This window comes from Bos mutus, chromosome 16 (genome assembly GCF_027580195.1).
Source record: "Bos mutus isolate GX-2022 chromosome 16, NWIPB_WYAK_1.1, whole genome shotgun sequence".
Lineage (NCBI taxonomy): Eukaryota > Metazoa > Chordata > Mammalia > Artiodactyla > Bovidae > Bos > Bos mutus.
The window spans coordinates 50819553-50847320 of NC_091632.1; the positions used below are offsets into that span (position 1 = coordinate 50819553).

At 37.0% G+C, this 27768-nt stretch overlaps 1 protein-coding gene across 1 annotated transcript; it reads right to left on the bottom strand.

Moving 5' to 3' along the window:
* Positions 1-837: 837 nt before the first annotated feature.
* On the bottom strand, positions 838-27768 carry FH (fumarate hydratase). Its single transcript, XM_005897199.3, has 10 exons — positions 27599-27768; positions 21210-21344; positions 17866-17976; positions 13726-13902; positions 11388-11570; positions 8331-8496; positions 6300-6503; positions 5425-5552; positions 3516-3669; positions 838-1031 (listed from the first exon to the last, which is right to left on the bottom strand). The coding sequence occupies exons 1-10, from the start codon at positions 27728-27730 to the stop codon at positions 889-891; spliced, it is 1533 nt and encodes a 510-aa protein (XP_005897261.1). The 5' UTR covers positions 27731-27768; the 3' UTR covers positions 838-888.

The following is a 27768-nucleotide window of genomic DNA, read 5'->3' on the forward strand; positions in this document are numbered from 1 at the left end:
GTGCCATTGTCTTCTCCACTGGATCTCCCTAGAACTGCTAATTCAAAATTCCCTAAGGTTGAAGCTACCTGTGGAAAAATCCTCGCACTGTTGCAGAGAGATGATGGGCAAGACTCTCTTTCATGACAGCCTCCCTTTATTTCCAAGCTTCCTGCTTGCATCCCTTGTCCTTTCTAATCTAATCCATGTCCTATAGTTTTTGACTCATAGTCTTTTCAGTCTATGATAATTCAAATAAGAACAGGAGGTGTGTGTGTATCTGTGCAATTAGCACATAGGTATATTTCTTAATTTTGTTAATCTAACCTGTTATCTTATATACGTATGTATATAAATATTCTTTACATATGCATGCGCACACACACACACACACACACACACACACAGACTCACATTCTCACTTAGGAGGGCAAAAGCTTGGTCAGCTTATGCTCCCAAATTACAGGAAAATAAAAGATGTCTGAAGACATAACTTGGGAATGAGGTCACAGGTACTTTTTTTACTATAAGAAAATTTGTTTAAAACAACACCAACTAAAAAAATGGAAACTCTAAAAATTCATATGCCTCTTACAAAACATCTGAGATGGTAAACACCCATGCACAAAAATCACAGATTCAACTATGTCAACTAAGATAGAAGAAAAATAAGTCTGTTTTCCTTTTGATTTTATATAATTTAGTGATTTTATTTGACACTTTTAAAATTCATTTTGGACCTAGCATGTCCTGAGGTTTTATACACTGACCAAACTGCTCTGCTAGAGACAGTCAAGTTCAATAGCGATTTTCTTTCATATTTATCCATTTTTGTTTGAGAAATATAAGGAGTCTGTATCACTTTTTATTTTATATGACATAATCATTTTTATTATACATTTATTTAAATCACTTTGGACCAAGCATGTCCTTCGGTTTTACCCACTCATCAAACTGCTCTGCAGTGAGATAGCCAAGTTCAATAGCAGTTGCCTTTAAGGTTGATCCATTTTTGTGTGCAGCCTTGGCGATCTTGGCGGCTTTGTCATACCCTGAAGAAATTAAAAGGTGACATAGGAGTTAGTAGTGAAACTTGGTTTTCTAAAGCAAGAGTAATCATTATTATTTATTTGACGCTACCAACCTCTTAAGTAAACATTTTTTAATCTTAAAAATATTTAGCAGTGAGTTATCTTGATAGCTGTCACTTCTTACACAGAATAAAACCTTTCTTCACTTTTCTTAAGTAATACGTACCTCACATTCTATAAGATGTGTCCCTAAACTGAAATGCTCACTAATACAGATATTTTCATAAGGGGGAAAATATATACACATAAGACATCTCTCTCTACACACACAAACACACACATACACACGTAGCACCAAGACATAGAAGTCTACATCTGGGTAGTATAAATGTGCTGTTTCAATAGTATGTTTAACCAAAAATAATTATCTTTCTAACAAAGCATTAATAAGCTTAGTGCTGCAGCAGTACAAAAAATACAGGACTGCATGACCAGGAACTGTGGTAAAGGTAAAGGGCTCTAAGAGGGAAGAGAGAGGAGAGTCCTCTCACAATGAGGGAGGAGCAGGCAGGGCTCTGAGGAGACACACACCTTCAGAGCTTCCAGCATCTCTTTCTGTTCTCCACTCTTTTCAGACGGTACACAGTACAAGTAGGGAAGTTTCAGACAAACATATACTTGCACAAGAGGTCACAGATCTACTGTTTACATCAAAGTTATTTGCTTTTAAAATTAATAGAGGCAGGGCAATTCTGGTTATCTTGATTTAATGTAATTTTTTTAAAAAGGCAAAAACCAGAAAGAAGAGAAATTAACAAAAATGAAACCAATGAAGGAGGAAAAAAAAACAAGATTAGAGGGGTATGAACAAAGAGAAGTCTGCAATGATTATCCACTAAGCAAGATGTGCAGCCAAATAAATATTTTTAAAAAATGTTATGTGTCATGTGCAGTTATTAACCACCTACAAAATGTTATGTGTCATGTGTGATTATCAACCACATATAAGATGTTACTCATAGTATCAATTAATCTACTATAAAACATTATGGACATAGTTAATACAAAATTAACACTGAATGCTAAACATGTTGAAATGGGCATTTACTGATCAAACTAACTTTGAAAGAATTCTCATGTTAAACCTTTGGGGTTAATATTAGACATTCCATACTTTAATGTTAATAATGACATTAACGTTAATAATGACATTAAAGTCTATGCATTATGCTAACCCTTTCAGTTTTCATTCAAGTCCCAAAAACATGACTACCTATTATACATAATGAGCACAATCAGAACCCATGATGTGGAGTTGTAAGGCTCATGCTTTGTCACCAGTCAGGCGTGCTTTTGCCCACTTATTCTTGAACGGCCTTTACCTCACATTAAACTGACTCAAAGAAAGATATCAATCATTCTGCTTTAGGAGTATCTCTAATTTAAACATTTTAGTAACAAATTCTGGAATATAAACATGATGAAACACTTATCCCATGAGCCTCTGGGTTCCTCTGTGCATCTCTCTAGCTGAATGCTAAGGTACAATAATTTCAAAAGAATCCAGTATTATTGCCAATTTTCATACTATTCCAAAAACAGACAGTATATTGGGCTCACAGCTACCTGCAGCAGTCAGGAGCTCTAACTTTATAAGACTGAAGTTATAGTTTGACATGAAGCCCAGATATAAAATCAGCCTTGAAAGTATAAGATTATTAAAGACTTTTTTAAAACAGTACTCATATCACACCAAAAGACTGCATCATAACTTGTTCTAATGTACAAAACCCTCAGCTCAGCAGTAAGGAAATGGTGGGAAAAGGCTTTTAATACATTATAACATAAAGCAGTGAGTGCCTCAAAATCTATGAGTTAAAATAGTGTATTTAACAGGGATCATTATGGTCGATCTATAATCCAAGTTAACAAGTTTGAATCTATATAATGAAATATTTATAAATCTGGAAAAGGCCTGCAACACAAAAGCCACAGTTTTAGACAAAATATTTCCCCCCTTTCCCTATAAGAAATGCATACATAACCCTTTTTTTTTTTTAATTTAATCCATTTCTGAGTTGAATAAAACAACAACAACAAAAGTATAGTAGCATCTAGACAAGGTAGAAAAATGAGTTCGTTCAGTGTTGTTAGTCAGCAAGTCCCAACAATACAAACTGAGAGGATATTTAGTATCTGAATTTAATGTCCCATAGTATCTAAATCCTATTAAGATTAAAATAAGCTTTAAGTTCTACTTCTGAACTTGCCACATTTCAAATAAAATGAAGTATAATCAATCAAGTTTTTGAAAGAAATATTACACCATAAAGGTTATAAATAATATATATAGCATCTTTCAACACAATTCAAAATGTCTTTAAGACAATGTTCAAAAGAAATCTGTTGTTCACTAACATTGATCCAGTAGTCTTAGTCTCTTAAAACTTTCTCAGCTTTTAAACTGTATATTCAAAATGACATTGTTATTCTTTAAACGCATACCTATGTGAGGATTAAGAGCTGTCACCAACATTAGGGACTCATTCATCAGCTTGCTAATCCTTTCTGTGTTGGCCTGGATTCCCACCACGCAGTTTTCTGTGAAGGAAACCGATGCATCTCCCAGCAGTCGGGCTGAGTGTAACACATTTTTAATCTGAGAGAGAGACAGATTTATTAAGCCTAGCTTTTTTCTTTGTTCGATAACATATTTGCTAGTTCATATATGAATATAATTCAATTAACATATAGCACTCTTACAACCTGTAAGAAATCATACCCCCAAAAAATATGAAAGAAACTATAAACATTTGAGGACAGAGAAGTGCTTTTTTAAGAGGTGAAAAGGCATAAACACAAAAAAACTAAAGCACGAGATAGTCTGTGGTATTATAAAATACAGGTATGAAATGTTAAAGAACGCAGAGAAAGAAAATAAATTCCAGTTGTAGGAGTTGATGAAGTTCTACTGATGGAGAGAACTGAAATAGTCAGAGGTTGTAAAGTTCAGCGTGTGTGTGAGGCAATGAGTGAAGCCAGGGCTTCTCAGTTCTTAATGATCAGCATGTTAGTTTGTTTTAGCATTTTTTGTGACATTTCCAACATATATTAAAATAAATATATATCCGCATCCTAATCTCTCTGGTCTAAAATCCCAGGGTCTGAAAACAGTACTTCCAACAGTGGACTCACACAGAACTTCCAAGGTTTAATTTGATACTAACAACTTTATTATATCGCAAATGTTGATTATCTCGACTTACTATTAAAAACAAAACAGATCTTTTAAAAAAAAACTGCAAGACATTTAATGTTATGCACATGTATCTGCCAGGCAGCTGGTGTTAACTGTTTGGAATCTGACCTGAAAGGAAAAGCTTTTTAATATGAGATGTCCTTTTGTCTGTCTTCTATTTTCCACTAGAGTGCATATCACATAAGGGCAAAAAAATTTGTTTTGTTCATTGCTCTATCACTAGCAACCAGGACAGTGCCTGACATAGACTAGTACTCAGTCAATATTTAATGAATACAGTGAATGAATAAACATAATATTTGTCATTTGCATGTTATCAAATTAAAATCAGACTTTACATCAGATACAAACTACAAATAAGCCTTTAATATATATTTAGATATAACACTTCACACAAATAGAGGACTCTAATAGGTAACAGTTCCATTATCTGAAGTTGGGGAAACTGGATAAAAGATGATGCCATTTTGTTCCATCTTCACAAAGATGAAGGAAATAGAACAGATTTGAACACTGAGTGGACACAATGTTTTCAAGGTGTATGGAAGAGTAAGACCAATCATAGTCTTGAGAGAGAAAGGAAAGAGAACTAGATAGAAATTACTGAATAAACCAAGGACAAAAGTGTCTCAAGGGACAAGTCTAGGTCAGATGGCAGTTAAGAGCCGTGGCATGTCTGTTGGACTCAACAGTGCTACAAAAACAATTCAAATACAAGTGCAAGTGTGGAAGCCCAACTGCAGTGCATATGCAAGTGAGAGTGGGCATTCCTTTACAACAGCTGAATTTGGAGAGGAAGAAAGCAGCAGTAAGAAGGAGACAGAATGGAGGCAGAGTTTCTTTCCTCTGTTTATTAACTGAGGAACTAGAACTTATTTCTAGCAGTTGGCGTCCCCAGTGGCTAGGGACAAGAAAGAAACCTATAACCCACTTTCAGAATTTTTCTTCCTGTTATAAAAAGCAAACCATCAATTACTTAAGCTAAAAGTCACCTAATTAAATATCCAGGATTAATCTTCTAACATTAATATATGCTTGACTTCCAACTGCTACTCATATTATCTTAACACCTAATGAACTTTAAGAAATCTTTATGAAAGACAAAAACCAAGACAACTAGCTTTGGGTCAAAGGCATTAAAAATCAAAAACTTACCATCATTGGCTTGAAAACATTCAACTCAAAATGTCCATTGCTGCCTCCAACGGTAACAGCGACATGATTCCCCATGACTTGGGCTGCAACCATGGTCATTGCTTCACACTGGGTGGGGTTCACCTTTCCTTCAAGAAAACCACATCGAGCACACCGATGGATTCAAGTATGAGTTAAAATTAGGTTTTAGATCAAATAAACAAGAAAAGAAGGAAAGACAAAGCAAGACATATAATAAAGCAAGGCCCCAACCATATCTGTGTAGCCTCCCATACCTCACTGGCCAAAGCCCAAAGCAAAAAATGAAATAAGAGACATGTGATATAATTCTTTTTATTCAACCCATTAAGATCACTTTAATAGCCTGTTCTAGAATTCTATTTGCTTTGGGTTGTGAAAGAACTATTTACACATTTTCTAATATGGAAATCAGAATACACGATACTAACTAAAATTGTTTTCTCCTATATTGTTGGTGATGCTCCCAGAAGTTCTGATCAAAGGCAGCCCTAAGCACATTCTGAAACAAGTGTGCCACATACGTCCCCATCTACTTACAGATCATGTTAAACTAAAACAGCCGTGCTTTGTAGATGAGAATGCCTGGGTTCTAATCAAGTTTCAGTTCTAACATTTATCAGCTATGTGGTGATTGTTGTTGTTTAGTTACTAAGTCATGTCAAACTAGTTGCGACCCCACAGACTGTAGTGCACCAAGCTCATCTATCCATGGAATTTTCCAGACAAGAATACTAAAGTGGGTTGCCATTTTCTTCTCCAGGGGATGTTCTTGACCCAGGGATCAAACCTGCATCTCCTGCTTGGCAGGTATATTCTTTACCAATGAGCCACCTGGGAGCCAGCTACATGATTACCTGGCATGATACTGCTTCCTGGTTCATTTTCAGGCAAAATTAGTTCTCCCAGTCCAGAGCGAGGACCAGAACCCAGAAAACGAATATCATTTGCGATCTTCATCAGACTGCAAGCAGTAGTATTCATGGCTCCACTGAGTTCAACCAAAGCATCATGAGCAGCCAGAGCTTCAAACTTATTTGGAGCTGTGACAAAAGGTAAGCCTGAAGAAAAAAATCAATAACCTGTATGAGTTAACAGGTAAAATTAAACATTTTTCTAATATCAGCAAGTTAAACAGAAACTGTCAGTATATGAACATAAGCAAAAACAGAATAAAAATTTAACTTCATAAAGAAATGCTTAAGACTCAAGCTTTCTCTACATTTCTTCAAGATGTCCTGAGGAGTAGAAGGAATCTAATGATACTAGCACATTTAAAAGATAAAACAAGCACAATTAATGTTGAAAGAAATATAAAATACTAAATGAAAAATCATTCTGCTATTGCAAACACATGTGTATGATGCCGTGAGTAAAGATGAAAAGTAGGTAAAATTCACTCCACTCGATTCCGAACTCCTTTCCTAGTACAATTTTCCCCCCATTTGAGGCATCCTACTCTCTTCTCTTGGAGAAGGCAATGGCACCCCACTCCATTACTTTCACCTAGAAAATCCCATGGACGGAGGAGCCTGGTAGGCTGCAGTCCATGGGGTCGCTAGAGTCGGACACGACTGAGCGACTTCACTTTCACTTTTCACTTTCATGCATTGGAGAAGGAAATGGCAACCCACTCCAGTGTTCTTGCCTGGAGGATCCCAGGGACGGGAAGCCTGGTTGGCTGCCATCTATGGGGTCGCACAGAGTCGGACACGACTAAAGCGACACAGCAGCAGCAGCAGCAGCAGTCTCTTCTCTGGGCTTTTCAGGTGGCGCTAGTGGTAAAAACATGCCTGCCAATGAAGGAGATGTAAGAACTACAAGTTTGATCCCCGGGTCGAGAAGAGCCTCTGGAGGAAGGCATGGCAAACCACTCCAGTATTCCTGCCTGGGAAATCCCATGGACAGAGAAGCCGGGTGGGCTAGAGTCCACGGACTCGCAAAAGACACTACTGAAGTGGCTGAGCACACATGCATTCTGTTCTCTAGCCAGGACCTACAAGCTCCTCTGTGAGATCAGGAAGTCAAAATGAACTAGACATTCTCAGTCGCTCCCATGTTCAAATTTTTAAAGATCTACATATTCTAGACCCCATATTACAATTCTCACTGATTAAAGTTTAATTAAAAGTCAAATCTCTGCTAGTAAGCAATAATAAGAAATGTAGAATTATCTGTACTCTCTGTTAAGATCTGCATGTTAATAAGAGTTTTCTGGAGACAACAGCTCTAGTAACAGTTACTATTATTGAGACCTTCAAAAAGGTCATTAATTCAAAGAAATGTCACAGTATGCCATAGGGAAAAAAGAAATTAAGCCAGTCAATCTCTAACATACTTGTTATTCAAATGAATTTCTCACCAATCATTTGATTCTTCCTACTTTGAAAACAAGTATTCAAAACAGCTTTAGTGGTGATTTAGTTGCCAAGTCATGTGACTCTTGCAACCCTATAGACTGTAGCCCACCAGGATCCTCTGTCCATGGGATTTCCCAGGCAAAATTACTGGAGTGGGTTGCCATTTCCTTCTCCAGGGGATCTTCCCAACCCAGGGATCACACCCAGGTTTCCTACATCGCAGTCAGGTTCTTTACCAACTGAGCCACCAGGGAAGCCTACAACAGCTTTAAATGGAAAATAATTGAATACTACCAGATAGTAAATGAAATTAGCACTAATAGATTTTAATAATTACATGTTATATGAACTTACAGATGGAATACTGGATAAGGATTAATATCACAACTTCTAAAACAGACACAAAGTAGATGACTGATGGGGAAGTATTATTTCTAACTTTAAATCTGTAAGAATTCAAAGCAGAAACACCCAGAAAAACACAGACTGGTCTAATGGTAATAAGTAGTAAGCCATGTTATCACCTACCTGTGAGCACAGCCACTTTTGCAGCAACCTTTTCTGCAAAGCCAATTCTAGTATTTAAACCAGTGCCAACAGCAGTGCCCCCAGCAGCGAGCTCATAAATTCTTGGCATGGCAGCTTTTATTCTTGTTGTTGCATATTTCACTTGTTGAACATAACCGCTAAATTCCTGAAAAAATAAAGAAATTAAGGTGAGAGTATACAATTTCCTAATGGCATGTAAGTCACTCTAACTGCATTGAATATAAGTTTTTAAAAAACACATCTCAGGTACAAAATTAGAAGCTACTCAAGTGGCAATTACATTAATGTATATGATAAGCAATGTACAAGGGTGAAAGGGCATTTAGAAACCTATCAGGTAGGCCATGCCACTGATAACAACATGCACCCTACCTATAAACTATAAACTACTCTTTTAATAGAAAACCAACACAGGAAATAAACGTAAAAAAACACAACTTTACTACATTAAATTATTGGTTTATATGCAAATGATTTATTTTGTTGGTGCATTTCAAATAACTTGAAGAAAGAAAAAAACTGAATCTCCTTAAGACAATTTCAGTTAAAAAACCTGACGTGGAATTTGAGGGTGTTTTAAAAAGCTCTCAAGAAGCTAAGTGACTTATTGAACAGCCTAAGAAGGTAACAGGGTAGAGTAAGACCCTGGGTAGCTTCATGATGCATTTTAATTCTGCTATGAATGCCACACTGCTTCCCAAAGTACAACATACTTTAAGTAAAGTAACCACAGAAATCATCATGTTTGAAACACAGCAAGGGCCCTATTAAGTAAGAACTATGCAAGGACAGAGGGCATAAACTAGAACTCAACTGAGCAAGCCAGGATATACAGTTACACTCAATCTATCTTTTCTTTACCCTATCTAACAACACTGAAACACCATGAATACTTTTGATTAGTACTGGGATTTCACACTGCTCTAAAGAAAATACTTTTTAGAAGATACAACTTCTTTCCATCTGATCTAATATCACTTACATATATACCAGGTGGATTCACTTAAGGAATACATTTTATTAGAGAAAAAATTACACTCAAGAAACTCAAAAGACTATTTCAATAAAACCAAGTATAAATACCTCTGGTAAGATAAACAGAAAAATCTAACTTTCTGTCACAAAGAATGATGATTTTACATAGGAAGCTGAGTCATGGCCCAAATGGACTTTAGCACATAATGGTTTTCCTACATGTAACACTCAAAAAAAACAGGAAAAAAACTAGAAACCAGAGAGATACTCAAAAGTTTCAAAAACAGATACTGTATCTCCTTAGAACTTATGTATGGTAGAGCCAAAATCACTGCAGATGGTGACTGCAGCCATGAAATTAAAAGATGCTTACTCCTTAGAAGGAAAGGTATGACCAACCTAGACAGCATATTCAAAAGCAGAGACATTACTTTGCTAACAAAGGTCCGTCTAGTCAAGGCTATGGTTTTTCCTGTGGTCATGTGTGGATGTGAGAGTTGGACTGTGAAGAAGGCTGAGTGCTGAAGAATTGATGCTTTTGAACTGTGGTGTTGGAGAAGACTCTTGAGAGTCCCTTGGACTGCAAGGAGATCCAACTAGTCCATTCTAAAGGAAATCAGTCCTGGGTGTTTATTGGAAGGACTGATGCTAAAGCTGAAACTCCAGTACTTTGGCCACCTCATGTGAAGAGCTGACTCATTGGAAAAGACCCTGATGCTGGGAGGAATTGGGGGCAGGAGGAGAAGGGGATGACAGAGGATGAGATGGCTGGATGGCATCACCGACTCAATGGACATGAGTTTGAGTGAACTCCGGGAGGTAGTGATGGACAGGGAGGCCTGGCGTGCTGCGATTCATGGGGTCGCAAAGAGCTGGACACGACTGAGAGACTGAACTGAAGAGCCAATGATGTAAAGAGAAATAAGATACAGCTTAAGAAGCAACTTAATTTAGTAAGCTTTATTTAGTCACATCATGTGTACCTCAATTAATCATTTCCAGTTTTCCTCATTCCTGCTGTCATAAACTTAAGGTAAATGATCATGTTTTTTTCCATTGTTTGCTATCAGATGAACAAAACTACAAATGAAATCTTTCCAAATAACCAGCAGCCAAACGCTCACAACTAACTTGAATTTCTACAAAAATACTGTTACTGATACTTGATATAGAATTTGTGTATGTCCTACCTCAAAGTGGAGTGAGCTTACTGAGACAAAATCTGTTCCTTGTATTTCCTCTGCAATGTGTACTATTAGACATTCTTTAAAGTATCACTGAAAGTGAAGTTACTCAGTAGTCTCCAACTCTGCGATTCCATGGACTGTAGCCTACCAGGCTTCTCCATCCATGGGATTTTCCAGGCAAGAGTACCAAAGTGGGTTGCCATTTCCTTCTCCAAGGGATCTTCCTGACCCAGGGATCAAACCCGGGTCTCCCACATTGCAGGCAGACGCTTTACCCTCGGAGCCATCATAAAGAAACATAAAAATGCTTTTTGTATTTTGGAAAAGAGTAATACCTCTTTTACATGTGGCCAAAACATTTAACCACTTTAAAATTAATTTTTAAAGAACTTACTAATTTAGAATAAGAGAGACAAAGGAAGAAATTATGATAATGATACTGATAAAGATGATGACAGCTAACACCAATATGTGCTTACAATATATCACAAACAGTTCTAAGCATTCTACATGAATTAGCTTATTTGAACCTCATAACTATTCTACGAAAGAGATATTATTTTCTTGGTTTTACAGCTAGAAAAACTGACGCAAAGAAAAGCTAAGTTTCCTAAGGTCCAATAGTTTACATATAGCAAAGCTAAGATTTAAACTCAAGCAGACTGATGTGGAGTCTGGTTCATAACCAGTATGCCCTGCTCTTCTCCTGAGTGGATGCCAATAAAATCACTGACAGGTTAATGCAGAATCATCTCTGTTGCTGAACTGAACTGTTACAAACTTGGCCATTTAAACCAGTGTGATTTAGAGGGTAATACATTGGCCATTTGTACCAAGCCCACAATGGAACCAAATCTAATCACACTCAATATACCTGCCCAAGAGTAAGTGGAACAGCATCCTGTGTATGAGTACGCCCAATTTTGATGATCTGGTCAAACTCTTTGGATTTTGCTTCCAGAGCATCATGCAGCTTCTGTAGTCCTGGGAGCAGCACTTCATGAACTTCTATTGCAGCAGCAATGTGCATTGCTGTGGGAAAAGTATCATTTGAGCTCTGTCGGAAAGTTTTCAAAAGAAACATAAAATGTTAAATCATAGGCCAAAAAAACCAAACTTGAATGTCTCAGTTGAAAATCTCACTAAGTGACTACTCAAAATGTGGCATATTTAGTACTCTATTATATTTATGTGTGCCAAGTCACTTAGGATCAAATAAGAAGCAAAAGAAGCAACCTGATTTCCTTTACAGAAGGTATTTAGGTCGGTATTACACAGACCATCTACAATGAATATATTACATATTACTGTATCTACCTGCTAATAAATAACAGCAAGACACAAAGAAATACACCTAGCAAATATAAGGATAGCAGTAATAAAACATCTTACAGTTAAATAACACATACAGTCTTTCACGAACATTTCTTCCTTCACTAAACTTGAGGAAAATTCTGCGAGATAGGTCACCACTTTAAAAATAGAACAGAATCTGTCAAAGAAATTATGTGCCATGCCAAAGTATTTAGAGTTGGCAGAACTGGGACCTGACCAGGTAGTCTATAAACACCATGCTCTTTTGTCAAATGTAAACCTTTACTTTTAAATTACGACGTTATCTTTAACTCTACCTCAGTCCTCTACCTGACCATACACACTAGGTTATTCTGAAGTAGATTTCAGACTTCAATATACATAAAAGATAAACTCATATTTAAATGCAAGTCCTAGGTCTGCAAAATCCTTCACACCATGCAATGTGAAATAAATAAATAAACTTCCTTATACTTTAAATTACACTAGGTACCCAGATCCTGATTTTTAAATATCACTTCCCAATAAGATCCTCCAAAAGGTCTTTGGAAAAATGATTGCTTAGGGGGGTTAGGACAGGAAAAATACAAGATGATAAGCCTGGAGCATCCTGTAGTGGAAAAATTAAGTGCCTTAAAAAAAAAAAGGGATGGTGGCATGTTCAAAGGACACAGGAGTCAACATGCTGTGGCTTTATGGAACGATATGAGTAGCAACATAAAGAATAAAAATACTGGATTATAACCTTAAGAAAAAATATTAATGAATTCATGCTTACATATAAATGATTAAATAAATAAATAAATCCAAGGGGAGAGAGAAGAAGAATATTCTGTAAATATTCCTTACAGAAAAATTTCAATTAATGCAAAAATAAAGAGGGGGGAAAGAAAATTACTACTAAAACATCACAGCAGTAATTGCTATTGGCAAGATCTTCTGATGAATGTTAAAAATTAATAGGCAAAAGTTTAGGGAAAAAGAGGCTGTTTTCATAGCCTCAAAGTTCTCTATTAATTTCACGGTTATTTTAACAAGTGTCCAAAAATTTCTTGATATTTCTCCCTGTAGGAAATAGAGCTTAAGTGCAGTAGCTGGAGTATAGGCTATTGGAAAATGAAGACACCATCTTAACCAAGTGGCAGACACCATCTTAACCAAGTGATTCGAGCTAACATCACCAGTACCAACTTGTGCTATTATCATGTACCCCTGATATGATGCAAGAAGAGCCCTTCATTTCTTAACAATCTTCCCCAAAATCCACAGTCTCAGTCTAATCATGAGAAAACAACAGACAAACCTATATTGAGGGACATTTTATGAAATATCTGACCACTGCTTTCAAAAGTCACAAAGACAAAAAGCAAACTTTCAGATTAGAGGAGACCAAGGGGATGTGATGACAATACAATGTGGAGCATGGACTGGATCCTGGTTAAAAGAAGAAGGACATCAATAGAAAACTAATAAAGCCTGCTTAGGAGTATTGTACCAATCTCAATTTCTTCGTGTGATAAGTGTACCAGGGTTATGTAAAATATTTAATATTAAGGTTAGCTGGGTAAACGGTACATAGAAACTCTGAAATTCTTTGCAATTCTTATAAATAATTTTATTTTTCAAAAGAAAGAGTTTTTAAAATATAAATCAATGAAAATATAAACATATACTAAATTCAAGTATCCTAAAAGTGATTTTTACCCCCTAAAGGTGCTTTTCATGAAATTTAATACATAGACTCAAGATTCATAAAATAAATAAGAAGAACATAAAAGAACTCCTTTCCATTAAAGAATATAAGCAGAATTAATCCTGTCAAAAGTTAATGCCTGTTTTACAAGGGAAATCTCAGCATTCTTCTCAGTTTATACAAGGAAAAGAATTCGTATACTGACCTGGCTTTTATTAACATGATCGTTGGGATGTACAGGTTTCTTGCTGCCAAGTTCACCTCCCAGAATTTCAATTGCTCGATTGCTAATGACTTCATTTACATTCATATTTGTCTGGGTTCCTGATCCAGTCTGCCATACCACAAGTGGAAAATGATCATTTAATTTACCTTCAGCTACCTGCAGAACAAAATGTTAAAAAATGTATTTTAAAAAATAAGAAAAATTCTATATTCATTAAGCTGTTTGAATCAAATGATTGTCGGCATCATTTATAGTACTATTTTAAAGACACTCACTTTTTTCATGTGCTACTATAGTTCCTGGTTGTCCAGCAAATTGAAGCTTCTGCAGTCTAAACACTGCTACTTTATTTTTTCACTTTACAATATTGTATTGGTTTTGCCATATATCAACATGAATCCACCACAGATATACATGCGTTTCCCATCCTGAACCCTCCTCCCTCTTCGTACCATCCCTCTGGGTCGTCCCAGTGCACCAGCCCCAAGCATCCAGTATCATGCGTCAAACCTGGACTGGCGACTCATTTCATATATGATATTATACATGTTTCAATGCCATTCTCCCAAATCATCCCACCCTCTCCCTCTCCCACAGAGTCCAAAAGACTGTTCTATACATCAGTGTCTCTTTTGCTGTCTCGTACACAGGGTTATTGTTACCATCTTTCTATAATTCCATATATATGCGTTAGTACACTGTATTGGTGTTTTTCTTTCTGGCTTACTTCACTCTGTATAATAGGCTCCAGTTTCATCCACCTCATTAGAACTGATTCAAATGTATTCTTTCAATGGCTGAGTAATAGTCCATTGTGTATATGTACCACAGCTTTCTTATCCATTCATCTGCTGATGGACATCTAGGTTGCTTCCATGTCCTGGCTATTATAAACAGTGCTGCGATGAACATTGGGGTACATGTATCTCTTTCAATTCTGGTTTCCTCAGTGTGTATGCCCAGCAGCAGGATTGCTGGGTCATAAGGCAGTTCTATTTCCAGTTTTTTAAGGAATCTCCACACTGTTCTCCATAGTGGCTGTACTAGTTTGCATTCCCACTAACAGTGTAAGAGGGTTCCCTTTTCTCCACACACTCTCCAGCATTTATTGCTTGTAGACTTTTGGATCGCAGCCATTCTGACTGCGTGAAATGGTACCTCACAGTGGTTTTGATTTGCACTTCTCTGATAATGAGTGATGTTGAGCATCTTTTCATGTGTTTGTTAGCCATCTGTATGTCTTCTTTGGAGAAATGTCTATTTAGTTCTTTGGCCCATTTTTTGATTGGGTCATTTATTTTTCTGGAATTGAGCTGTAGGCGTTGCTTGTATATTTTTGAGCTTAGTTGTTTGTCAGTTGCTTCATTTGCTATTATTTTCTCCCATTCTGAAGGCTGTCTTTTCACCTTGCTTATAGTTTCCTTTGTTGTGCAGAAGATTTTAATTAGGTCCCATTTGTTTATTTTTGCTTTTATTTCCAATATTCTGGGAGGTGGGTCATAGAGGATCCTGCTGTGATATATGTTGGAGAGTGTTTTGCCTATGTTCTCCTCTAGGAGTTTTATAGTTTCTGGTCTTATGTTTAGATCTTTAATCCATTTTGAGTTTATTTTTGTGTATGGTGTTAGAGAGTGTTCTAGTTTCATTCTTTTACAAGTGGTTGACCAGTTTTCCCAGCACCACTTGTTAAAGAGATTATCTTTAATCCATTGTATATTCTTGCCTTCTTTGTCAAAGATAAGGTGTCCATAGGTGCATGGATTTATCTCTGGGCTTTCTATTTTGTTCCACTGATCTATATTTCTGTCTTTGTGCCAGTACCATACTGTCTTGATGACTGTGGCTTTGTAGTAGAGCCTGAAGTCAGGCAGGTTGATTCCTCCAGTTCCATTCTTCTTTCTCAAGATTGCTTTGGCTAGTCGAGGTTTTTTGTATTTCCATACAAATTATGAAATTATTTGTTCTAGCTCTGTGAAGAATACCGTTAGTAGCTTGATAGGGATTGCATTGAATCTATAAATTGCTTTGGGTAGTATACTCATTTTCACTATATTGATTCTTCCAATCCATGAACATGGTATATTTCTCCATCTATTAGTGTCCTCTTTGATTTCTTTCACCAGTGTTTTATAGTTTTCTATATATAGGTCTTTAGTTTCTTTAGGTAGATATATTCCTAAGTATTTTATTCTTTTCGTTGCAATGGTGAATGGAATTGTTTCCTTAATTTCTCTATTTTCTCATTATTAGTGTATAGGAATGCAAGGGATTTCTGTGTGTTGATTTTATATCCCGCAACTTTACTATATTCATTGATTACTTCTAGTAATTTTCTGGTGGAGTCTTTAGGGTTTTCTATGTAGAGGATCATGTCATCTGCAAACAGTGAGAGTTTTACTTCTTCTTTTCCAATTTGGATTCCTTTTATTTCTTTTTCTGCTCTGATTGCTGTGGCCAAAACTTCCAAATTACTATGTTGAATAGTAATGGTGAAAGTGGGCACCCTTGTCTTGTTCCTGACTTTAGGGGAAATGCTTTCAATTTTTCACCATTGAGGATAATGTTTGCTGTGGGTTTGTCATGTATAGCTTTTATTATGTTGAGGTATGTTCCTTCTATTCCTGCTTTCGTGAGAGTTTTTATCCTAAATGGATGTTGAATTTTGTCAAAAAATTATCTATTGAGATAATCATATGGTTTTTCTTTTTCAATTTGTTAATGTGGTGTATTACATTGATTTGATTTGCAGATACTGAAGAATCCTTGCATCCCTGGGATAAAGCCCACTTGGTCATGGTGTATGATCTTTTTAATTAACCACTGCTACTTTAAAAGGTGAAAGATAATCTATTGTGAATGGCATAAAAATTTCACTGATTCCAAATGAAAACTGAATCAAAGATATCTTTCTTCTATTTCTCCAACTGCCCTCTGTAATATCCAGACAGGGCCACTTGTTAATGCTGGCAAATGTGTTAAGTCTCTAGATAAATTCACTGTTGGTACTCAGCAAGAATATCCAACAGATGTTACAGCCAGAGTCAGCATTATAACCAACAAGTGACTTAACAGTGTGAGTTCACTAGTAGCTACTGCATCCCACAAATGTCCCATGAGTAGCAATCTCCAAGCACAGACATAAACATGTCTAGACTTGTCTCTATTTTTGTCATATTTTTGTATTCTGAGCTAGTTAGTTTTTTAATTTTAAGTTCTCTGGGAAAGTAAGCACTTAACTTCATCTTCTGGAATGATTTTAGTTTTAAGCTAAGAAAATCGGTGTGCACGTTAGAAATTATTACCTTAAAAAAACTGGTTCATTTAAAAGTAAAACTTTTTTCCTAACTGAATAAAAATAATAGGTGATTAGTGTAAAAAATTCTGAGAACTAAGAAAAGTATAACAGTCATCATACTTTTACCCTCAGAAATAAAGATGATTAGAACTTAGGCATCTCCTTCTAGTCTCTACTTCAAGTGATGGGAGTATATATGCAGAAAAACGTGTTTTCTATTCACTTTTTCTAAACAAAATTGGGATCATAAAATACATGCATTTTGCAATCTTTCCTCCCCACTTCTTATATGGGTAGGCTTTGTTCTATGACATTCTTTAAAAAACTAAATTTCTGTGGCTTCACAATCTAACTTGTTTAAACAGCTGCTTTAATAAAAAGTACTGCAATGAACATTATATCTAGAGCTTTTAAGCTGTTATCTCTGCTTATCTTTGCACAACAATCATGTTATTGGTGGAAGAGTGAAATTACATTCTGCACACATATTATCAAACAACCAATTTTAAAGGGAATCATTTATACATAAAACAAGAAATCAAATATATAAGTTCAAAGAGTGCCTCTTTAAAAACTTATCTTTAAACTATATAAATTACAAGGAAAAGTAAAGAGAAATGAAAGGTATAAAATCATCCAGAAAATCTGCCACAATATATATTTGAAGCATATTAATATCCTTACCAAATAATAACATTGTCATCCTATGTTAAAACACATTAACTCAAGAATTCAGTGCCCCTTTCCTCAGGCCAGAGCTTATCATTATCCGGAAGATAATAGGGATCTAATGCCAACAAGTAAACACTCTTATCACCTCTTACCTCATCTGCTGCCTTCATTATTGCATTAGCAATCTTTGGATCAAGACCATAATCCTGGTTTACTTCAGCAGCTGCTCGCTTCAAGATGCCAAATGCTTTAATAACTGGGATCTAAAATTTTTAATCAGAAAAATATCTCAATTTGCAATTTAAGCATGGAAATTTAAGATTACTATCTTATGCAGGTACAAACATTGTACAGAAAACAATAACTTAAATAATATTATGACATTAAAATGTTTAGGATATAGACAAAAATTAAAGATAGGCATATAAAAACCAAGAACCATCATTTATCTATTTGTATAGGCAACCGAACACAAGCAAATACAATGACTTTTCACAGATATGTATGTATGCCTTACACACACATACACACATTCACACAGATGTACAATATACCATTTGTCCTATTTTTTATAAGATATTACAACACACATGATTTTACATCACATATTTAAAAACAAATGATACTCAACCATTTCACCAGGCTATACCATTATTTCCTGGAGAAAGGAATGGCAACCCACTCCAGTATTCTTGCCTGGAAAATTCCACAGACAGAGGAGCCTGGTTGGCTACAGTTCATAGGGTCACAAAGAGTTAGACACAACTGAGTAACTTTTCACTCATACCATTATTTGGGCTTCCCTGGTGGCTCAATAGTAAAGAACCCACCTGCCAATACAGGGGCTTCAATCCTTGTTTTGGGAAGATCTCCTGGAGAAGGAAATGGCTGCCCACTCCAGTATTCTTACCTGAAAAATCCCATGGACAGAGGAGCCTAGTGGGCTACAATCCATGGGCGGGGTCTCAAAAGAGTTGGACACCACTTAGTGACTGAACAACAACATTATTTTCCCTCACTGGATTCTACACTACGTAATAATTTTTCCTTCTCTTTAGAAAAGAATAAAACAACAAGTAAAATAAAGGTAGCAAAATGGTGCTATGAAAACTGGACACCACATGCAGAAGAATGAGAATGGACCACCATCTTATACGATATACAAAAATGAACTCAAAAAGGATTAAAGACTTGAATGTAAGACATGAAATCATAAAACTCTTGAAGACATAAGCGGTAAGCTTTTTGATATCAGTCTAAGTGATGATTTTCTGGAGAAGTCCAAAAGAAAAAGCAACAGATGCAAAAATAAACAAATTGGACTATGTCAAACTAAAAAGCCTCTTCACAGTAAACCATCAAGAGAATGAAAATGTGGTGGCTGGAGGGTGTGAGGGGTGTGGGGGAACACGTAGGGCCTGGGGGTTGGTGAGTGACCAGGAACCAGTCTGCCATGGCGCACCATCCCCCACTTCCCCCATGGTTAGTAGCACTAATCTGTTTCAGAGTATTTCCTGCTAAATCCAGGAAATTAAAATTAAAACATTACAAGTGTTCTACCCAAATGAAATGGAAAGATATGACACATAGGATTACACATGAAAACAAATGAGAATTTCATTTTCTACAGGAACACTGCAGTGGGTCAAACCAATGCTGAAGGCACAACCAAATGCCAATCAACTCTGGCTACCAAAATGGAGTGACTGACCCCACAATGTCTGCAGATGCATAAAAATAAAAAAGGTCACAGTACAGAGCTTCACTGGGCACTACTGAAACAAAATGGTAAATATATCATTGGAGATGAAAGGGTCTCAGTATTCTTCACTCAGATTCAGTTCAGTTCAGTCAGTCAGTCATGTCCGACTCTTTGCGATCCCATGAATCGCAGCACGCCAGGCCTCCCTGTCCATAGCAGTCCATAAATTTTTTTTGATTTTGTTTTCCTAAGGACCTCAGATACAAAGAGTCTGCTTTATATCTTATGTAGTTCAGAAAATTAATCCAGATGGAAGCCAAATATGTAAAAATTGATAACCCTTGTATTCATCTTTCATAGACACCTGTCCAGATCCAAACAACTGCTCTGTCTCTGGTACAGCAGCAGCAGCAATCACACCACCCCAGAAACACACACCTTGCTAGTTGAAGCAAGAAAATCAAAACATGAGCCATGCTTACTCCAATTAATATTGCTTAAGACTGATCTTTTTAACCCTAGGAGTTGAACTATATGGGAATATTCAGGATCAGCTGCTACCCTCTCTCTCCCAACCATGTAGTCTGGCCCTCACCATTAGACTGGCTGTGGGTTGACAATTACAGAGATATTTTTCTAAGAAGATCCACTGCGTCTTGGAAAGGCATACAAATCTGTCAAGATTCAGTCTTGAAATCTTAGTAATGAGCTAAAATACGGAAGTTAAAATTACTGTTTAGATAAAAAGTATATTTAAAAGATAAAGGTAGCAGTATCTCACCAGATGAGGCCTGGGGACTTCTAGGCTTACTAGCCTATCCTGCATTCTTGTGGTGACTATTTTTCATACTCTAGTTGGGCTCCAGTAGGATATGTAATATATTTTATCAATTCTTTTCACACTTTAACATCTCTGAAATCAAGATGTATCTTCAAATCAATGACATGACACAACTTTAACTGGCAGATTTTTTCTTTCTTAGTAGTACATATCAGATCTAACTGAAGATTAGTTCTAAGGTAAGGGTTTAATGAAATATGGTTTTCATATATATATGAAATACTTGTTTTCATACAAATAAGAAAGTTTTCTCATCATTAAATCATTCATGTAGCACTGAACAAATACTTATATATTATGTTATATGCCAGACATCATGACAGATAGTATTTTTATGAATTAGTGTACACTTTTCTACAAACTGAAGCCAAGATAGATATAAAGTATAATATTAAAGAAAAATTGGACAGGAGGGGAGTTTGGGGGAGAATGGATACACGTATGTGTATGGCTAAGATCCTTTGCTCTTCACCTGAAACTATCACAGCATTCTTTATTAATTGTATTAATGTATTAATATTTATTAATCTTTGATTAATCATATAAATATATTGCAGCTATATCGTAATACAAAATAAAGTTTTTTAAAAAGTTTTCTTTTAAATCAGTTTCTTAAAAGCTTTACATCAATTAAAAAGAATCAAAATTAAAAATGTTTACAAACTACAACATTCTAGTAAAAATACGAAAAATTCAAGCAAGAATGAAAGACAAATCACTTAGTTCTATCAAATAAAATCCAAAAGACTCACAAAGTCATAGCTCAAAACACTAGCATACTAAAACTTTAAAAAGTTTAACGAGAGAGAAACACTTTATTACTCACAAAGCTAGTTCTCGAAATGACTTTACGTTTTAATTCTGTAAAATATTTATAAGGTAGGGTGACTCTCAATACTGAATAATACCTAGTTTATCTAAAATAAGCCAACATTTCCACAAAAGCCACTTACTGGCATGCGTTCTGTCATGCCTCCAATCTTAAAGTTCATTGTAGATCTCACAGTCTGGGCGCCATAATACTTATCATTTGGGACCTTGAGTTCACCAAAGGTATCATATTCTATCCGAAAAGAATTTTGGCTTGCCTAAAAATAAAGACAAGACACTGTTACAGCTTGAAAAGAAAACAAGTATCAGGAGAAATAACATCATATACAGGAAATACACAGGAAATTATTGGAAATAATTGGAAATTATTTAATATTGGAAATATAATTGGAAATATAAATTTAATTTGTAATTCCAAAATAATTGGAAATATATGTTTCCAATATACAGGAAACATCATATTTGGGAAAAGAAATTCTTAAGTACCACAAAGACAAAAAATTCCACTTTGATTCTCATTGTTCTCCCACACTTACAGTTTTTTTCCTGAAAATTTTAGTCACACAAATTAATACAGATGTTAATGATGGATTCTAGGATTCATACACTATGCACATGATAAATACAAAGAAAGCCTTTGAAGTCAAAAGAGTAATCTTTCCAATTCAGGAATATGCCTATTATTGGTCAAGCTTTCATCTACTATTTTACTAGAACTTTGGAAAATAACCTAAGAACAATACTTTCAAAGTTTGAAAATATTATATATTTAACCAAAGCTCAACCACTGTCTATAAATATTATGCATGAGAGAGAGCTTAGTGCAACACAAAATATTCCAGGCTTTGCAGTGAGATGGCCCACCACCTGGTAGCTGTGTCATCTTCAGCAAGTCAGCTTTTCTAATCTATAATTACAATAAATGGTGTAATTTACAGAGACATGGGCCAGATCAGTTCCTAACCTTCTCAGGGTATTGGATCATCTCTCTAGAAAAATTAATATAAATATAAATATATGTAAAATCTTATATACGATTTTAAGGAGTTTATACCTTGAAGTCAACTCATTCCCTAGGATAAGAACCCACGACCCAAAATCCCTTTTATGGAGAACCTAAGATTCTACCAAGTACATCAAATTATACTAATTAAGAAAAAAAAATAGACATTTGGAATCTACATATATTTATTTTACAGAGAGTTCAAAGAGATACTCAGAATTTTAATTAATGTTCTCCTTGCATTAATTATAAAATAAACATGATCAGATGATTCAAAAGATTTAAAAACACCTAGCAAAGTAATCTTATTTTAGTAAATAGTCCTCTGTATAGGAAACAAATAATTTTGTAGTTATCCCTTGGGAATAGAAAGATGGAACAACAACAACAAAAAAACTTTATGTTATAAAACTTTTTAAATTGTATGAAAAGAAAAATATCCTTGTATCTAGTGAGAAATACAGGAGTATAATCAGTGAGGTGTATTTTCTTCTTCTGCCTAAAAGTCTGCAGAGGACAGGAGTGGCTAAGATGGCAGAGTAGGAAGACTCAGCTCATTTCCTCTCAAGAGCACATCAAAATTATGATTATTTACAGAGCAATGATTGATTAGTAAAGCTGAAAAATTAGCAGAAAATAGCTTCTACAACTGTAGATATATAGGTACCATGGCAAAACAGGTAGGAGGGGTGAAGACATAGTAAAGTCAAGACCTATACTCCCCTGGGGGGAGGTGACCCACAAACTGGAGGATAATTACAATTGCAGAGATTCTCCCCCAGGAGAAAGAGGGCCAGGTCCAGTGTCAGGGTCCCTAGCCTGGGGGTCTTGCACTGAGAAGAGTCCCTTGAAACTTTGGCTTTGGAGGCCACAGGCCTCACTTTTGGTCAGAGGTCTGTGGGAAATAGAAACTCCACCCTTAAAGGGTGCACACAAAATTTCACACTCTGGCACCCAGGGCCAAAGCAGTAATTTGAAAAAAGCCTGGCTCTTTACAATGACCTACAGAAAAAAAAAAAAAAACCTTTATATTATAATAAACACACATGTATAGACACACAAGGCTGAAACAAACGTTTTGTGAAACAATCTGTCCTGCCCTCATATTTTCTATTCTATGCTATTCAGTCAAAACCCCAATGCTGTTTACTGTCCACTACATTGATTTCTCCACCCACTAATGAGTCCACCTGAAGTTTGAAAACCATGTGTATGATTTTCAAAACCTTCTTACATTATCTCTTCCTAGTGGCTTAGGCAAGAAGAGGACTGCTCAACTAAATTAATGAAAAAAATTATTAGTGCTTTTGATGAAAAAGTGAGGTTATGATGGTATCTATTAAATATAAATAAGTTTTTAATTATTACTAAAAAAATTGTGGGTTTTTTTTTTTTAATCATGTCTTTATATCTCATAATTCAGAGAGCAGAATTTCTGGGAGAAGTTTAAAGAGTCTAACCAGCTAGGCATAAGGCAGGCACAAACTGCAATTTCCTAATGTCCTGGGAGATGCATTTTTATTCACAATTGCTTCCCCTCCTAGAGAAGCATGAAAGGATAATATGGCCAGTGTGCATTGCAGTGTGATGGCTATTTGGTCCTAAAAATACCAAGTACTATTACCATCCACTAACCCCAGTAACCTGGAATTGATGAGGTGGTCTCCAAGTTTACAGGCTATCAGTCAAGAGTCTCAGTTCAGTTCAGTTGCTCAGTCGTTTCTGACTCTTTGTGACCCCATGGACTGCAGCACGCCAGGCTTCCCTGTCCATCACCAATTCCCGGAGCTTGCTCAAACTCATGACCATCGAGTCAGTGATGCCATCCAACAATCTCATCCTCTGTCATTCCCTTCTCCCGCCTTCAATCTTTCCCAGCCTAAGGGTCTTTTCCAATGAGTCAGGTGGCCAAAGTATTGGAGTTTCAGCTTCAGCATCAGGCCTTCCAATGAATATTCAGGACTGATCGCCTTTAGGATTGACTGGTTGGATCTCCTTGCGGTCCTAGGGACTCTCAAGAGTTTTCTTCACCACCACAGTTCAAAAGCATCAATTCTTTGGTGCTCAGCTTTCTTTATGGTCCAATTCTCACATCCATACATGACTACTGGAAAAACCATAGCTTTGACTAGACAGGCCTATGTCAGGAAAGTAATGTCTCTGTTTCTTAATATGCTGTCTAGGTTTGTCATAGCTTTTCTCCCAATGAGCAAGCATCTTTTAATTTCATGGCTGCAGTCATAACCTGCAGTGATTTTGGAGCCCCAAAAAATAAAGACTGTCACAGTTTCCATTGTTTCCCCATCTACTTCCCATGACGTGATGGGACCGGATGCCATGATCTTGGTTTTTGAATGTTGGGTTTTAAGCCAGCTTTTTCACCTTCATCAAGAGACTCTTTAGTTCTTCTTTACTTTCTGGCATAAGGGTGGTGTCTTCTGCATATCTGAAGTTACTGATATTTCTCCCTGCAACCTTGATTCCAGCTTGTGCTTCATCCAGCCAAGCATTTCTCATGATGTATTCTGCATATAATTTAAATAAGCAGGGTGACAACAAACAGCCCAGACGTACTCCTTTCCCAATTTGGAACCAGTCCATTGTTCCACGTCTGTTTCTAACTGTTGCTTCTTGACCTGCATACAGGTTTCTCAGGAAGCAGGTAAGGTGGTCTGGTATTCCCATCTCTTTTAATAATTTTCCACAGTTTGTTGTGATCCACACAGTCAAAGGCTTTGGCATAATCAATAAAACAGAAATAAGATGCTTTTCTGGAACTCTCTTGCTTTTTCTGTGATCCAACAGATGTTGGCAGTTTGATCTCTGGTTCCTCTGCCTTTTCTAAATCCAGCTTGAACGTCTGGAAGTTTCAGTTCACATACTGTTGAAGCCTGGCTTGGAGAATTACCAGAGTCTAAAGCGTTTAAAGGTTAGTAAAAAGGTACAGGCCTTAGGCCTATAATATATCCCTACGCATGTGTAAGATAACCATTAACTAAACCATGATATCTCTTAAAGAAAATGTAAAATGCCTTTCACATTCTCAGCCTTAGGTGGTTTCAAAGAATATTGCAGAATTCAAGAAAATCCAAACCATTTCTTAGGCAGAAAGACTATCTCAAGAGGTTTAAAATCCCAAATGTGACTTCATTTTGTTTGGGTTTCCAGTTTCTCTAAAGAGACTTCTTAAATTCTTTCAGTTCTTAAAGTACAGGGTGACCACCAAGTCTTAAAATACTGACAAATATGTAATAAGTGGTTTATTGATACTGTACTGCAATATAGAATATTATCCATGTTTTCAGACTTTATGGCCATCTTGAAGATGAAGTAACTTTAACTGTGCATGACATCTTTGCTTATTTACTAATAACTGCTTTGTTTACTTAACATGCCTCAGCAGTCTATAAGGTCTTCCCAGGTGGCACAGTGGTAAAGAATCTGTCTGCCAATGCAGGAGAAATGAGTTTGATTCTTGGGTTGGGAAGATCCCCAGAAAAGGGGATGGCAACCCCCATAGACACAGGAGCCTGGCAGGCTGCAGTCCATGGGGTTGCAAAGAGTTGGACACGACTGAGTAGGGATGCATGCACACAAGCAGTCTAAACCCTGTGCCCACAGTGACTGTTTCACACACAGGGGGCATTCAACATAATCTTCCTATCTGACCAACTTGTATTCTTAACTGAGACGAAAGGTAATTTAGGGAATTTAGGGTTATTTGAAGTTCTTTTTGTAAAAAGTTTATTGAAGTATAACTGATTTATAGTATTGTGTTAATTTCTTCTGTACAGCAAAGTGACTCAGTTAGACATATATATTTTTTCATATTCTTTTACATTATGGTTTGTCACTGGGTATTGAATATAGTTTATTTCTTAACACTAGCAACAAGAAAAACTTAGATCAACTCGGAGATTTTGGAGCTGAGAAGATTAGAGGGCAAAAGATGTATTTAGAATTTTGGGGACAAAAAAAAATCTATCCTCACCTGATGTTAGCTAATACTACAATACTAAAAGCAAGATAGTGCTTTGTTTTTTTTGACATTAACAGCAGGATAGATTCAGTTCTTCAGTCTTTTATTCCTTTTTTACAAAACACTAAATAAGTGAAAAATAACTTTTTAAAAGGCTTTAAAGTGTACTAAAATTATTCGAGCAGAGAGTTGCAGAAATATAAAGCATCCTTGATTTCTAGTTTCAGATATAGTGATGTCATCAAATTATCTTAAAGTGTATAGTCCAGAAAATGTCTTGGGCCTTTAAAATCCCCTAGATGGAAGCATTCATTTAATAAAGCACTCACCACGTCCCAAATTCAAAGTATTTCCACAGGGATAACATTGCTGAGTATCTGTAATTATTTTCATGTATCCTGGTGACTCAGACGGTAAAGTGTCTGCCTACAATGCGGGAGGCCCGGGTTCGATCCCTGGGTTGGGAAGATCCCCTGGAAAAGGAAATGGCAACCCACTCCAGTATTCTTGCCTGGAAAATCCCATGGACAGAGGAGCCTGGCTGGCTATGTCCATGGGGTCGCAAAGAGTCAGACATGACTGAGCGACTTCACTATTATGTATTACATAATACTGTATGTATTACAGTATTCAGTTCAGTCGCTCAGTCGTGTTACAGTATTACCTGACCAAAATCCCAACTCTGAGTAATTGAATAGGGTCTGAAGCCGCATCTCTCTGAATAAAAGCTCAAACTACAAATCAGAGTGAATAGGGCAAAATAGTAAGCCTTCCTAAACCAGCATTTCTTTCTCTCACTTTTCCTGATAATACACAGGTGAGCATACCTATTCAATGTTTATTTACTACAGCCCAAATTTCCGGAGGTTACTTTCTAAAGTGAAAAAGAGCTCGTGTAAGTTAGGGTATCCAACCTGAAATTGGACGTTTAGTTCCTTGGAGGGCGTGCCTCAATTAAAAGTGCTGATTCAGCAATAGTTAGGTCCCATGCAATTTTCTCCAACGTACTTCAGGACATTCTGCCAGTTTCATATTTCCGGGTTTTACAAAAGTTACGTGAGGAAAGAGAGTCTCACAAACTAAATGGCCAATTGCATGAGAAGTAAAATCTCTTAGGTTCACAAGACCCTTCCAACCCCGCCTGGAGACGACTAGCAGCACAGCTGTGACCCCCAGAAATTAGCTCCGAGGGGCTGGATTCAGCCGGGCCCACGAAGGGCAGGTGCGGAGCTGCCCCTTCACGACACAGTCCCACCTCGTGGCTGCCCCCTCCTCACACCGTCCACCTCAGCATCCTCGCAAGGGCAGTCGCCACAGAAGTGAGCGCGGCAGGGGCAGGGTCCACGAGGCCCGGCATGACTCTCGCCCACAGCTGCCGCCCCTCCCGAGCGCTCCTCCAACTGAGGAAGCGCCCCGGGCCGGCAGAGAAGTTCCAACACACGGGCCAGTACCGAGACCCTAAGGCCGGAGGGCGGGAGGCCTGAAGGTCACCGCGGGGCGGCCAGGGCGGTCGGGCAGCACGAGCTCACCATTCGAGCGGCGTTCGGAGGCCGGAGCAGGAGGACTGCTGGGCCACCCGGGCCAAGGCCAGGTCTAGGGGCGGAACCTGGATTCCGCGAGAGTAAACGCGAACGCGCGAGGAGCCGGAACGCGCGATCCATAGCGCGGCGGCCTTGGTAGAGCTTCCGGGCGTTATGGC

Coding starts and splice junctions, on each gene's coding strand:
- FH (XM_005897199.3), bottom strand. CDS start 27,730: ATGGATCGCGCGTTCCGGCTCCTCGCGCGTTCGCGTTTACTCTCGCGG. Junction 21,345..27,598: donor CTCCGAACGCCGCTCGAATG/GTGAGCTCGTGC, acceptor CTTTATTTTTAG/GCAAGCCAAAATTCTTTTCG. Junction 5,553..6,299: donor AGGAAGCAGTATCATGCCAG/GTAATCATGTAG, acceptor GTTTTCTTGAAG/GAAAGGTGAACCCCACCCAG.